General features: G+C 39.0%; 1 protein-coding gene across 2 annotated transcripts in view; it reads left to right on the top strand.

The window, feature by feature from the left end:
* The window catches only part of ACVR1 (activin A receptor type 1), a 91,842-nt gene extending 77,332 nt beyond the window's left edge, over positions 1 to 14,510 (top strand). For both annotated transcript variants that reach the window (XM_039335382.1, XM_039335384.1), the window contains 5 exons: positions 765 to 911; positions 3,270 to 3,545; positions 5,088 to 5,285; positions 10,748 to 10,878; positions 12,723 to 14,510. In XM_039335382.1, the coding sequence (XP_039191316.1) occupies positions 765 to 911; positions 3,270 to 3,545; positions 5,088 to 5,285; positions 10,748 to 10,878; positions 12,723 to 12,857 (887 nt within the window). In that variant the 3' untranslated portion in view covers positions 12,858 to 14,510. The remainder of the gene's footprint in view (positions 1 to 764; positions 912 to 3,269; positions 3,546 to 5,087; positions 5,286 to 10,747; positions 10,879 to 12,722) is intronic.
* The last annotated feature ends 225 nt before the right edge of the window (positions 14,511 to 14,735 follow it).

Raw genomic sequence — 14,735 nt, forward strand, 5'->3', positions numbered from 1 at the left:
TAGAAATAGAAAGACTGTGGCAAAAGCAAGCAAGGGTAGTACCAATAGTCATAGGCTCCTTGGGTGCAATCCCAAAACAACTGGAGCACCACTTGAACACCATTGGCATTGACAAATTTGCTATTAGTCAATTGCAAAAGGCAGCCTTATTAGGAACTGCTTCCATCCTGCGACGATATCTGTAATGCCATCAAACATCCACATCTGCCTATCCCAGGTCCTGGGTAAGGACTCGATAGGTAGACAAAATGCCAAATCCAGTCTGAACATCTGGCTGACTGTGCGATGATCGATAATAATAATAATAATAATAGAGAAATGAAAGTGGCTGTCTCAAAAATACAATCCAGGTTTCATGCCCTTCCCATTAGGCAATCATTTATATCTAGTCAAAAGACTTTTCTTTTATAAACTGGCAAAGTTTTTTCCTGATTTATTTAATCTCTGGGTTAAAATTTAACTACTAAAAGTAACTAATTTATTTCTGGCCCACTTCTAACCCCAATGATATCATTGGTTTTATTCAGGGAATAGAGTGCATTCAAGTTTGCCCCTCTTTTTGGGGGGGGGAGAGGGGGTTTAAGTCCCTGCAAAGTTGAGAGGAGATGATAGAGATTCCGACGTCTCCTCAGTCCAGCAGCATAACCTTTGGAGGTTCATAAATATGGATGTTGAATATAATTTCTGGTTTGGGTGATAAGCCAAAAACTTTTCCTTTGAATGAAGCACTGTAGATAAAAATCTCTTTTGTTTATGCTTTCTAGGGAAAGGCCGATACGGAGAAGTCTGGCGAGGACAATGGCAAGGAGAGAACATTGCTGTCAAAATCTTTTCTTCCCGAGATGAAAAGTCCTGGTTCAGAGAAACAGAACTATACAATACTGTGTTGCTGAGGCATGAAAATATTTTAGGTAGGGAGAAGAATGGCATTGCTTAGGGAGGCCTGGACAGATGGGGAGAGCTTTGTGAACGGAGAGCCCAAATCTGCTGAGACCATCTCAACTCGGTCTTTTCTCTAGTTCTTCTTGAAGAAATAGAAAAGTAAACTTAGCTGCTAGAATAAAAGAAAGGTTAGATGAGACCCAATAATAGAGAATAATTGTTTGTTTAGAAGCAATATATTCTTCAGCCTCATCTCCCCTGAAAGCAATTAAACCTGCTTTATTATTGCACACATTTGCATAATTCTACAAATAAAAAAAAGCTGACCTGCAGTGGAATAAAGCATTAATGCTGCAAATAAACTGGAGTGTGTTGGTTGCCATAAAAATGCCAAACAGACTTATCGGCCATGCTTGCCAGGTGGCATTTGAATAAAGTGTGGTGTTTCAAAGGCAGACCTTTTAAGCCCAGGTTCAAGGTCTGCGTTTTATCCTTTGCAGACATTTGCTTCCCTGTAAAGGTATCTGGGCGATAGAGTAGAATGTCTCCTCCTAATCATTGGAGATAAGTGAACGGATGAAAAATCAGAATTTAATCATTGGCCGCTCTTGGTACCATCTCAGTTTAGACCTGATCTTTCTAGGCTTTCTGCAGTTGTCTTTTGGCATGCTTTGGTAGTGATATATCATGTGTTGGGAGCTATTTGCCTAGAATACAGTATCTGTTAAAGTGCTTTCTGTACAGTTGTTTCCATATATCAATATGGTGATGGCTAAAGCTAATTTACATTTACTTCAAGAGCCACCTGGTGGTGTTGGGGGAAGCATTCAGATGCTTTTCCTGTTATCCGAGTTCTTCAGTGCATCTGGTAGATTTATCCTCCCACCTTTGTTTTTAATGTAGTGTTCTTTCTAGTGAAGGAATGTAGTAGTGGAACTAGTGCTATAACTTTCATTGTTAATATAAGACAGGGATCTTCAAACCTGGCCCTTTTATGACTTGTGGACTTCCAACTCCCAGAATTCCTCAGCTAGCATGCCTGGCTGAGGAATTCTGGGAGTTGAAGTCCACAAGTCATAAAAGGGCCAAGTTTGAAGACCTCTGATATAAGAAGACCCTTCATCAAGCTATGTCTCCCAAGTTTTAAATCCAATTCAGTATCTTATTCCACTAATCTGCACATGTCTTCTCTCATTTCTGGGAAGTGCTTTGGTTGTGTTTCCAACTGAGCACTTAAGTAAATGTAAGAATTGGCTGTGCTGGATGGTCTGAGTGTATGTTTTGGTGCAGAGAACAGCTGCCCGTACTAGTGGCAAGTTGTAGGTGCTAGAACAAAATGCTCTTGGGTTTCTGCCAGAGGAGATGAGCTCCAAGTTTTAGCATTTTGTGTAGGTTAATGTATCATTCTGTAGACTCAATTTCAGATTCAATTCAGAAAAAGGGAGGACTTGGCTGTGAATTCATTGCTTTGCAGGCCATCTTGGAAAGCAAAGCAGCTACTTCAATAAGCGTTTGGTTTATACAGGCTCCTGCAGATGCCAAAGAATCTTTTCCAACCTGATTCCAAAACATTGCACATCCCAATAATCGTTTAATGTGGGAATTGCTGACTTGAAAAGGAGAGGAATTATATAGGTAGTCCTCGACTTACAACCACAACTGAGTCTACAATTTATGTGGCTAAGTGAGAAATTTGTTAAATAAGTTTTGCCCTATTTTATGACTGGTTGTTAAGTGAATCTGACTTCCCCATTGACTTTGCTTGTCAGAAGGTTGCAAAAGTTAATGGCACGATCCTGGGACACTGCCATCGTCATAAATATGAGTCAGTTGCCAAGGACCCAAATTTTGATGACATGGCCATGGGGAAGGCTGCAATGGTTGTAGGTGTGAAAAATGGTCATAAGTCACTTTTTTCCGTGCCTTTGCAACTGAACAGTCACTAAACGAACTGTTGTAAGTCAAGGGCTATCTGCCCTGATGAACAGAGCAAAAAATTGCAACATTTTGAGCATTTTCATGTCTTCAGCCGTAACTAGGGGAGAACGCTTACTACCTTTTTTTGAAGTCTGTTCAGGGAGGAATAGAATTTGCTTTTTGTGCTTAGAACAGCCTCAGTTCAGTCCTCATTGGTTTTAGGGATAATGGAGAACGGTGCAGTTTGGGGAAGAGTTTAGCCCAGGGTTAATTAACCTGGTGCTTTGGACTTGTTTTGGAACTCTTGTTCCTCGTCATTGACCATATTGGCTTCGTTTGATGGGAACCGAAGTCCAACTCATTAGGGGACCCAAGGTTACTTATCCCCGGTTTGTATCATAAGGACCATTATACGAAGAAGGAAATATCTGATAGCTTGCCTTTCTTAGGAATGTTCCTGTCTCTTTCAGGCTTTATTGCTTCGGACATGACATCACGGAATTCCAGCACTCAGTTGTGGCTAATCACACATTACCATGAAATGGGCTCGCTCTACGACTACCTGCAACTGACAACGCTGGACACTGTGAGCTGTTTACGAATAGTTTTGTCCATAGCTAGTGGCCTTGCTCATTTGCACATTGAGATATTTGGGACCCAAGGGAAACCTGCCATTGCTCATCGGGACCTGAAGAGTAAAAATATCTTAGTTAAGAAAAACGGGCAGTGTTGCATTGCAGATCTAGGTAAGTGGCTTCCTGTTTTCTTCTTCACATGGCCAGCATGAGTAGTTTATCACTGGGAGAGACTGGCCAAACCAACCAACCAGCCAAAACCCATGGAAGATAAAAGAGGGAAGCAAGAGCAAATGCAACAATAACAGATAGGGTCATATGTAAATCTAAATTTATTTATTTATTTTTATGAGACTTATATACCGCTTTAAGTGCAAGCACTCTCTAAGCGGTGTACACCAGTAAGCAATGTATATATATTTTACATTGCCCCCAACAATCTGGGTCCTCATTTTACCTACCCCGGAAGGATGGAAGGCTGAGTCAACCTTGAGCCGGTGAGATTTGAACCGCTGACCTGCTGAACACAGTCAGCTAAAGTGGCCTGCAGCATTAAAGATTATAAAGATGCTACATTATTCATATAATGAATTAAATATCTATTGGAAGGATGTCATCCATTCTTTTCTTGGTGTCACTTTTGATAGCAAGCTAGAAAGTTTCGGCATCCACTAGAGGGCACTTAACATCCAAAAGTTTTTGCTGCTCCTGGATGTATCTTGTACTGTTTTCTGAATGTAGAATGAGACTTCTTTCTCAATCTGATGTCCTCCAGGTGTTTTGGACCTCAACCCCTTGAACTCCCTCCCAGCATTTTATATGGCAATAATTAATTACTATTGAAAGATCCCCTATACTAGCTTTTTAAAAAGCCTATAACAACACAGCATGCGATGTTGAGCCAAGTTTAGGACTGTTAAAACAGACTGTAGTAAAGCACAAATTACAGACTCTCTCCCTTCCTCCTGATTACTGTTAGAAGGTCATATTTTTTTGCTTCTTTTTATCATTGTAAAGTGTTGCATGAAGACCAGAAATTGTAGTTAAAGTTCATCATGGTTGTTGAAAACGAGCCACCTTAAATCAGTTGTGGTGTGAAATTTGCTTATTTCTACTATGTTATCCTGCCCACCTAACGGTTCCAAAGTATGCAAATGCAAGTAGATTAATAGGTACCACTTTGGTGGGAAGGTAACAGCGTTCATGCGCCTTTGGCATATAGCCATGTTGGCCACATGACTACGGAAATTGTCTTCAGACAACGCTGGCTCCCTTGGGCAAGAAACAGAGATGAGCACCGTGCCCTAGAGTTGGCCACAATTGACAGGGAAACCTTTATCTTTTTTTTACTTGAGCCACATAGTAAATATTGTTTTAATTTCAAAGGTTAAGTTTTTTAAAGCTTTTTATAACCATTGGATAGGAGAGAGAACAGTGTATGGACCCAAGGGTTGCTTAAACTTCTTTTCATAGTGGTAACTCTGGCTGAGTACCCATAGGCTATTCAATTGCTGCTTTATTGGTGTGAACTATCTATTTTTCCACTGGAGTCTGCCTGTTTTCTGGATGATAAACACTTATATTTCAGAAGTGTATGTGATACAGCAAACTCAGCTAACATCTTCAAGATTTTTTCCTTTGTAAAACTATTACAGATCTAACTTAAAAGAAAAAGGGGGCATTTCACAATAACTTTTTCCTTTGTAATTATAGGTCTCTCCGTCATGCATTCTCAAAGTACCAATCAGTTGGATGTTGGGAACAACCCCCGTGTAGGTACCAAGCGCTATATGGCCCCAGAAGTCTTAGATGAAACAATTCAGGTGGATTGCTTTGACTCCTACAAAAGAGTTGATATTTGGGCATTTGGACTGGTCCTCTGGGAAGTAGCCAGGCGCATGGTTAGCAATGGTATGTAAATGTGAATTTAGTTTAATCTGTAAAGTTTAAATCCTTCATCCTGCTTTTCCATTTAAAAGCACTTCAATGTCAAGTTCGAGCAACCAGAACCACTTGTGGATAAGCCCAAACAGATATTTTATTGTCGATCACCTTTATTACAAGAATGTCACCAGATTGTCTACCTTCCCTTGGGAAACAGCAGATATACTGTAGACCTGAGGATTTGACTTGAGACATTTTCTCTCTTGCACAGACCCTTGTTGGAATCTCTGTTTACTCCCTCTGGCAAGGGGCCTTCAGCCAGTGGTTCCACCACATTTAGCTGACTATCAAGATAAACTATGCTGAAAATGTATATGCTGAGATACCAAATAGCCAGATTAAAAAAATCAGCCAAAGGAGGGAAAGCAAAGGGGGAATGAAAGACAAATCTTTATTTTTACACCTGAAGTAGTTGGAATTAATAATCCAGGCAGCAAGAAATTCCATAAAGCTTAAGGATTTCTCCTCTTCCTTTCCACCAGCATGGAAAAAATTTCCCTTGGAACAAATAATAGGGTTTCACCAAGAGTCCCTCCAGCTCTTACAAGCCAGACAAATTCATATGGGAGCAGGAAACCATCATTTCTAGTACAAGGCTTTTCAAACTGTGTTCTGTAGACCCCTGGGGTTCTATGAGAACTTTTCTTCCATGAGACACTGGGGCAAAAATTGTTATTTAAATAACAACAGCAATATTTTTTTTTTAATTTACTGAGGAACTGTGGCAAATAAACGTCAAGAGACATCTAGAATGATGCCAATAAACGGGCCTTATCAGGTGCACGTGGCTATAGAAAATAAATGCATAAATTAATAAGCTGCTATTAGATCTCTCAGCCATGAATTTGCAGCAACCTTCTTGGACCAGGAAGTATTGAAGATAATGGCTCTCATTTTTGTCATATCCTTGTTAGACTATTGCAATTTGCTTTGCATGGGATTGTCCCCGGATATGACCCGGAAAACTAGCTGGTGCAAAAGGCAGCTGCTTGCTCGGATTGCTTACATTGTGGGAACTGTATTAGTTGCTGGGCAGCTTCTGGGTCCAGTTCAAGATGCTGATTACCTGTATAACCCTATATGGCTTGGCTATTTGCTATATCTGGGATGGTGAAATTTTCCTGCCCAATAAGGACCAGCTAGGAGAAAATGCTATTAGTGTTCATGGCCTGAGGGGAGCAAGATGGAGGATGGTCTTCTTTCTTTGGAATAGCTTTCTTTCTGAGGTTAAGATGACATTTAGAAAGACTACAAAAAGATGCTCTTCTGAAGGGCCTTTGGAGAAGAAGAGCCTAAATGGGCAACAGCAGAAGTAGAGTTTTGTGGAATTGAATTATTGGGATTTTGTTTTTTTTACTTTCCTGTAATTGTAAGCTATTTAATGCCTGGCTGAGGAATTCTGGGAGTTGAAGTCCACAAGTCATAAAAGGGCCAAGTTTGAAGACTCCTGATTTAAAGTCTTAAAAAGGTGACAAACAAGCATAAATAAAGTAAGCTGCTTACTGTTTAGCTTTTCAGCACAGAAAGGTTGGCCAGGTGCTGCTAGCTTCGGCAACTGTCTACTCTGTAAAATAGGCGAAATTTTAGCCTGCTTGCTAGAATTGATACTGTTCCTGTAATCGGTTTCATAAGCCCTCTAACAAATGATGTGAGAATATTTGCTTGCTAAATTTCAAGGAAAATTCAGAGGCTGTTTCTGATTGGACATATAGTCACCAGCCATATTAAACATTTTAAGCAGTGTAGAGCAGGAGACAAGTCAAGAACAAGTTTATCTTTTTTGGTGGCACAAATACAGAATTACTCAGGTTTGTCCCTTTTATGAGCTTTTCAGCTGTGCTGGGAAGAGAAGTATTAGAGACAGTGGATATTAACCAGAATGATTAGCAACGTAAGGGTGAGTTGGAACATCTTTTAAGTAAGAGGGAAGGATTAGTAAAGCTTTTACACCTTTCTACAGTATCTAGGGGAAAACGATAACTGGTTGGATTAGAAATAATGCGGAAATTGCCATTTGTGTCACTTCAGTGCATTAACATTAACCTGAATTTGGTGAACTGTAAATTCAAAATAAGTGGGGGGGGGTTTTCCCCCCCCCAATTCCATGCAGAGCAAAATTTAGCCCTGTTGGATTGCAGTCCCACCAGGAGCATCAAGATAAGGGTGGCTGATCTTAGCATCAGACGTATAGGTCCCCTATCCAAAGCACCTGAAGGCAGGACAAGAAGCAACGGGTGGAAACTAATCAAGGAGAGAAGCAACCTAGAACTAAGGAGAAACTTCCTGACAGTGAGAACAATTAATCAGTGGAACAGCCTGCCTCCAGAAGCAGTAAATGCTCCAACACTGGAAGTTTTTAAGAAGAGACTGGACAGCCATTTGTCCGAAATGGTGTAGGGTTTCCTGCCTGAGCAGGGGGTTGGACTAGATGACCTCCAAGGTCCCTTCCAACTTTACTACTATTACTATCTTTATTTATTATTTATTTTGTACGTTGAAGGACAGTTCTCTTTAAGGCGTTTTCTTTCTTTTTTTCTGGGGAACTGAAAAGAAAGTGGATCAAGGTTCATTGGGACTGTATTAAGGCAGAGTAGCTCAGAGGTTAATATTGCCCTTCTGGCATTCTTTAGTGTTTCTGGAATTAGCTGCAGTCCCCTGGGTGGGTCCATGAAAACTTTTACTACATTAATTGTCTTTTTTAGTTTTCTTTTTAAAATGCATTGGAATAAAAGCCAGACAGCCACAGCAGCTTCTTGTATTGTAATATATTCACAGAACGAATAGGGGAAGCTTGGAGTCAGTCATAATTAACTGAGTTTTAAACATGCTTGGGATAAACACACCCTATCATTTGACAAAAATTAAAATTAAAATAAATAAATAAAGTAAATAAAATACTACTTAAAAAGAAAAAAAACCTCAAAGGGGAGAATTGATGGAGGACCACTGGCTCTTTTTCTGCCATCAGTTTTCTATGTTTCTGTATTCAGCTTATAATATACAAATAGTTATTATTTGGGTTCTATAAATGGAAATCGTGCATTGAACAGACTTTCCCAGCTTGATGTCTCCAGCTGTGTCTATAACAATCTGTTCTACATGTACAGAAGCACTGACTGAATCTCTCTGTCAAAAAAAGTCTGGAAAGGGTTTTGATTTGAACATTTGGGAAGGGTGTTTTCCAATTTGGGTGGCATTGTGAATATTAGACTTCCTTCATGTCCCTAATAAGGTTAGAAGAGACTGTAGTGTAGCGTGTCCTCCAGTCAGAGGCCATGCTGATAGGATATTCCTGGAAGATCAAGGCTGAGGAAACTAGTAGTAATGTGCACCTGAGAAGCCTCGTTTGCATTTCTCAAGGCTGTTCCTCCACATGGCAGGAAGATCAGGTCCATTCCTTTTCCCCTTCTGTTTTTTCTGGGTTTTAACCTTTTAATCTAATGAAGAGACCTTGGAAACTTTAAAATTTTGCAGCTGAGTTGTAAAGATTCAGTTGGGTGAATAAACGGCTTGCTTTTGTGGGTTTGGGATTATTTTTTCTCATGGCCAAACAATTTGTATTGGAGAGAACTAATCACTTTTGGAATTAAGCCAATCCAGATTTGTGAGTTTTGAAATACAGAAACATTATTATAAGCTGCCAGATAAAATATGTTTTCTGTTTATTTCTATCTGCTTGTTTAAAAAAATTCTAATGATAGACTAAAAATTTCATAGCAAGTGATTGTGTTTGTGTTCATTGCTAGGTTTTCTAAGGTTGAATTGCCCTATCTATATTTCTAAAATAAAATATCTAGTTGATCTGAACATTTCCTCTTGAAACTTGCTGAAGCATTTATTGTCTCTTATTTTAATAATAGTTGTACTGTACATGATCAATTCTTAATGGGATCAAAATGTCGAAATGGAATGTTGGATTGGAATACACACCCAGGTTGTCCTGAATATTTCTGCAATTAAATTATATAGTTCAAAATGATTTTATTTATTTGAGGGAGGGGAGCTTGTGTCCACAAAACCACAATTCAGAGACTCTTAACACTCTCATAAGTATCTCAAAAGACTCTCAACAGTGAACTGTAGCCATAAAGGATAAAATTTAAAACAGATAAATCATAACAATCAAATGGCAACAGTACAAGAATTCCGTCAACAATATTGTCACTGATGATATTACCTAGTTTGGGTAATGAAACGTCTGCAAGAAAGCTCAAGAGAGCACCAAGGACCCCTCATTTCAGCCCTGAGCTACACATTTTCTCCTTTATTGATATTCATGGCATCACTTCATCCTCTGTAGACTCTTCAGAACAGTATTGTTTTTAAGGCCAGTGTGGGAGCTAGTCTGATTTCCAGAGGGTGAGTTTTTCATAATGCGGGCATGCTTAATTGAGAAGCCATGCCTGTGAGACTCGGTGCCTCCCCTCGAAAAATAGAGAACCAATAGCTTCTTCCAGGTTGGAAGGTTCAAGCAGATTGACTTGGGCCGGAGAAGGTAGTCTTGCAAGTATCTTGGTGCCAAACCATAAAGAGATGATATAAGTTAAAACTGTTGTTTTGAATTGTACCCCAAAAGTAATCAGTGCCAGTGCTTTAGCTTATTTTGACATACATGAACCAAGAGCAGTGTTGCTGCATTGCAGACCATTTGCAGCTTCAAAGTCATCTTCAGAGATAGCCTTATTGAGAGTACATTGAAGTAGTCTAAAAAAGGGATGATTTGGGTGAGGTCCTCCCATTTCAAGTAGGACCCCAAAGGTGGGCAAAAAATCCCCATGGCTATCATCTGCACCTGCTATCCAGCAGTAGCCATAAGTCCAGAGACTTGTATTCTTGGGTTATCGCCTTTCCATTAAGAAGCAACACCAGAATTACCCAAGTGCCTTGATGATGTATCACACAGTAGCCGCCACTATCCCAGTAAAATATCTGATTTGTTATAGGCAGTTATGATCAACCTATTCTGGACTTCAGACTTGTTCTTTTGGGGAAGAGCACAATCAATCTTACGCTGACTTCCCTCTTACGAAATTATTGTGCCACTGGCACAGCCTCTTCTGAAGAACATGTTAGCTAGTTTGGGTCTAGATCGTTAGTGCACAATATGTAAAAGCAGGTATAAAGAAATGCTAATTCTTTTCCTCTTTCCAAATCTGTAATAGTTTTGCTGCTTTGCCATACATATAATTTGTTTTCTGTACATGTTTACAGAGTCAAACTTCTTTCTAGTCCACGGGGAGGCCTAGCTGATTTAATGCTTTGGTTGTATTGTGCTCTTAGGATTTCATTTCGTAATATCAGTGAGATGTCACAAAAGCTTCCAACTGGAAAAGTTTAATCCCTTTGTAACAATATGTGAACTTTGCATTGCTAATGAACGTCTTAAAATATATTGGTGCAATAACATATCCTTTGTGGTTTTGGTGCAGGTATAGTTGAAGACTACAAGCCTCCATTTTATGATGTAGTTCCTAACGATCCTAGTTTTGAAGACATGAAAAAAGTAGTTTGTGTGGATCAGCAGAGGCCAAATATTCCCAACAGATGGTTTTCAGACCCTGTAAGTACACTTGCTGAAAAGGGGTTGATATATTTTCTACTTGATCATCTGTTAAGAATTGTTAAAACCATCTGGTGTTTATACTATAGGCCAAACTAGATGTGGCAGCAGTAATTACATTTGTTTAATCATCCATCTTTCCCATTCATAATACAACAGGAGGTGGCCATATTTTTACAAGAAAATAGGCATGTGGGCAAAGGAGTTGAACCTCTCACCCCTGAAATTTATTCACCTGTATAGCACTTTTACTTTGGTCTAGAGGCTATTTGGAATACAAGGGATTTGAATGAAAGTGCAAATAACGTAGGGAAAGTATTGACTGCAGTTCTCACTTTTGGTACTTGCTATTCTGTTTATACTGAAATTGGGGAAAAAAGGTTTCATGTGAAAAATCATTGTAGAAATGTTCTACTCACGGTTGAGTGCTAGAAGAGAGAAACTTGCAAGCTGAATCGTCTTTAAGAAAAATTGAAAAAAGCTTGTAGGCTTTCAAAAAAATCTGATTTTTTTTTACATACATTGTTGCTCCCCCAGTATAAAATATCATTAACAAGCAGAGACGTATAGCCTATCAACTCCAGGACTGCATAATAGTCTTACCTAAATATTTACAAATTCTGGAGTGGAAACAGAACATACCTATCTAAGATCAGGGAGGGAGCTTTCCATTGAGTGGCCCTGCAAAGCCAAATGAAGGCATAATCCATTGGGCAGAAGACAGGGAGAAAATCTTGATCAGGTGAAAACTATATGGGGCTCATTTGCAATCAAAGATGAAGCTGTTAGAAAAACCTTGAATGTTTCGCTCCAACCACCAGTTGTCCTGAGACTGCAGAACCAAAGGAAGTACGCTTTACAGCAATTAAGGGCTGTTCAGTTGTATAACCTTCTGGTTTCTGTATATCTCTGCGCAACTCTTTCCCTGATTTGCGTCTTCTATTCCTAGCAGTGTCTCTTTTCTCCTTCCCCATAGTATTGAGGCAGATGCTTTTGGAAACTCTTCGGAGAGGCATTTGATGCTCAGGAATAGCTGAAGGCTCTGTTACTGCTTCTTAGCTTTAAATATTGAAGCATCTTTTTTAATTAAAAAAGTTATTTGAGTACTATAGATAGAAAATGTGGAAGACCCAAAAAGAAACAAGCTTTTGGCCAGGGGTCTTCAAACTTGGCCCTTTTATGACTAGTGGAGTTCAACTCCCAGAATTCCTCAGCCAGACACACTGGCTGAGGAATTCTGGGAGTTGAAATCCACAGGTCATAAAAGGGCCAAGTTTGAAGACCCCTACTTTAGGCTGGTACTAAGGTCACTTGTAAAATTCTCAACAGGTTTGAATTATATTTCATAGGGAAAACTGGCCAAGACACTTATTTTCTTTTAAAAAGAGCAAGAGAGCACTCTTGATTTTCCTGATTGTACTTTCCAGTTCAATATGAACTTGGGAAAAACTTTATTAATATTTTTCCATTTTATATTTTCATCATCTCTTGTAGTGGGATTTGGGTATATTAAATGAAGCACATTGAATTGAATTGATCAAGTGTGATTAGACACACAAGGAATTAGAAACAGCCATCAACCACTGATCATTTGTGTGTGTCAGTTAGGTTTATAGTGTTGAAACTGATTACACGATCCAGTTTGGATCAGACCATAGTTTAGGGAAATGATTATTTAGCATACAGACAATAGTTTAAATCTCAAACTGTGGTTTGAGGCCACTGCTGTATTCTGTTTGGTCAGCAGCCGTTTTCTAGCAGCGATAAAATCAGTGTGGTTGGAGCACCAGTGTGCCATCAAAATACTCTACTCTGAATATATATTTCTGTGCTTACCTTTTCAGACATTAACTTCACTTGCTAAGCTCATGAAAGAATGCTGGTATCACAATCCATCGGCACGATTAACAGCTTTGCGTATCAAAAAGACGTTGACCAAAATTGATAATTCCTTGGACAAGCTCAAATCTGACTGTTGATAAAAGGCCACAATGCCGGCAGACACTAAGAAGGACATGCAACTCGCTGAACTCTGGGATTTGGTTCCAAGTGGCTTCAGCCACCGGCACAGTTGTACACCCAACCAGCCATTTGAGAGGAAACAGAGCCATGAGAACCTGAACTGGCGCCTGCCACAGCATTTTTTTTTTTTTTGCAAATGGCCAATCATTAAAGACTTCAGGCTGAATCTCTGGTGGCCTCTGAAAGAAGACAGAGGAGTCCTGAGACAAAATTGGGGCATTAGAACCATGGCTTTTAATTATTATTATTATTTTTTAATTCAAGAAAAAGAAACAGATGCTCCCAACTTTTGGCACATGGAACTGGTCAGTTTTAACTTTGCCTGCGTGTCTCTTCTTCGTTGCACCAAGGGATTCCTTGCATTCCTTCCTTGCACTGTTACAGTTTAATTTTAAGAAACGGACTTGCCAAAAGTAGGATTGGCTTTGTACTCCTTGGTCTTTATGTTTTTGGATATTAGAAAATCAGTTTGGGCAACCGAACCCATAACTGACTCTTCTCCTCTTTCTCTTTTTATTTTGTTAAGCTGCATTTTACATATGTGTACTGTTTACACTAAGGATGGACACTAGGAATTGTTGATGAGGAAACATGCGGATGTTAATTTATTACTGGTGCATTTAACAGTTTTTTAAAAACTGAGAAAAGTGCATACAGTTAAAGTTTATTTTTATGTAGCTTCTATCACTTCTTACAGTCTCTTTTTCGTAATATCATATAATCTGAATTGGTTCTGTTTCTTTCCCCTGTTGAGTCATTTAGACATTTTAATCACATTTTTAAGTGTTTCACATTTTACATGTGTATGGTCTGTAACATATATTTTCAGTTCAAAATATGCAAAACATTTATATATAAATATTATATATATAAATATATATATATATCTAAATATAAAGCCATTACTCAAATTATGTCACATCTAGTACCTTATTGATTTAGAACAGTGTTTCTCAACCTTGACAATTTTAAGGCATGTGGACTTCAACTCTCAGAATTCCACAGCCAGCAACGCTGGCTGTGGAATTCTGGGAGTTGAAGTCCACATGCCTTAAAATTGTCAAGGTTGAGAAATATTGATTTAGAAGAATGGATTAGCAGAGCAAAAGAGCAAACAATAAGGTCATAAGAAAGTACTGCTTCCTCCCTCCCCCAATTTATACATGAGTATTTAAATGTGGCAAGGAAGAAATAGCTTTAATTTCCTTTTTTTTCCTATTAAGTAGCTGCTTGTATAAACAAAAGAGAATATTTCCCAGTGAAATGAAAGGGGAGCATTCTACTTAGTGCCTCCTGAGCTTAAGGTGAAGGTGGTGTGTTTAAAGTGAAGCATAAGCATATATCTGTGGATGATTCTCATTCTGAACTGGGCTGGGCTGTGAAAAATCAGCCATCAAGTGTTTTGGTCCATGTGATGGAAAAGAGATCTCTGAGCTTTGGAATGCTGCAACCATCCCTCAGACGGGGGATGGGAACATTGGATATTCATTCTGGAGCTGTGACCTCATAATGGCATGGATTGTTGCGTGATGTATGGATAAAAAGATGATGTCTTCTGGCTGCTTTTTTTTATATCAAGTTTCCCAAGTAAACAACTTTGATTCTAGTGCCTTGCTTTGTACTATAATTACTCTTCTTTGAATCCTTCCAGGTAAAAGCTTGGAATGCTGACCTTTTTGATCATTAAACCAGAACAATGCCACAGGCATGTCTGGAAAAAGGCTGAATGGATTTGGTTTAAAATGAGAATTATTTTTTTTTCAGATAAGACAGAACAATTGAGGCTTTCATTGTCTTCTGTCCTATCTCACATGCTTCAATAAGAGTTATTTGGG

This window comes from Crotalus tigris, unplaced genomic scaffold (genome assembly GCF_016545835.1).
Source record: "Crotalus tigris isolate CLP2741 ecotype Arizona unplaced genomic scaffold, ASM1654583v1 scf7180000017641.3106099, whole genome shotgun sequence".
In the NCBI taxonomy this organism is placed as follows: Eukaryota; Metazoa; Chordata; class Lepidosauria; order Squamata; family Viperidae; genus Crotalus; species Crotalus tigris.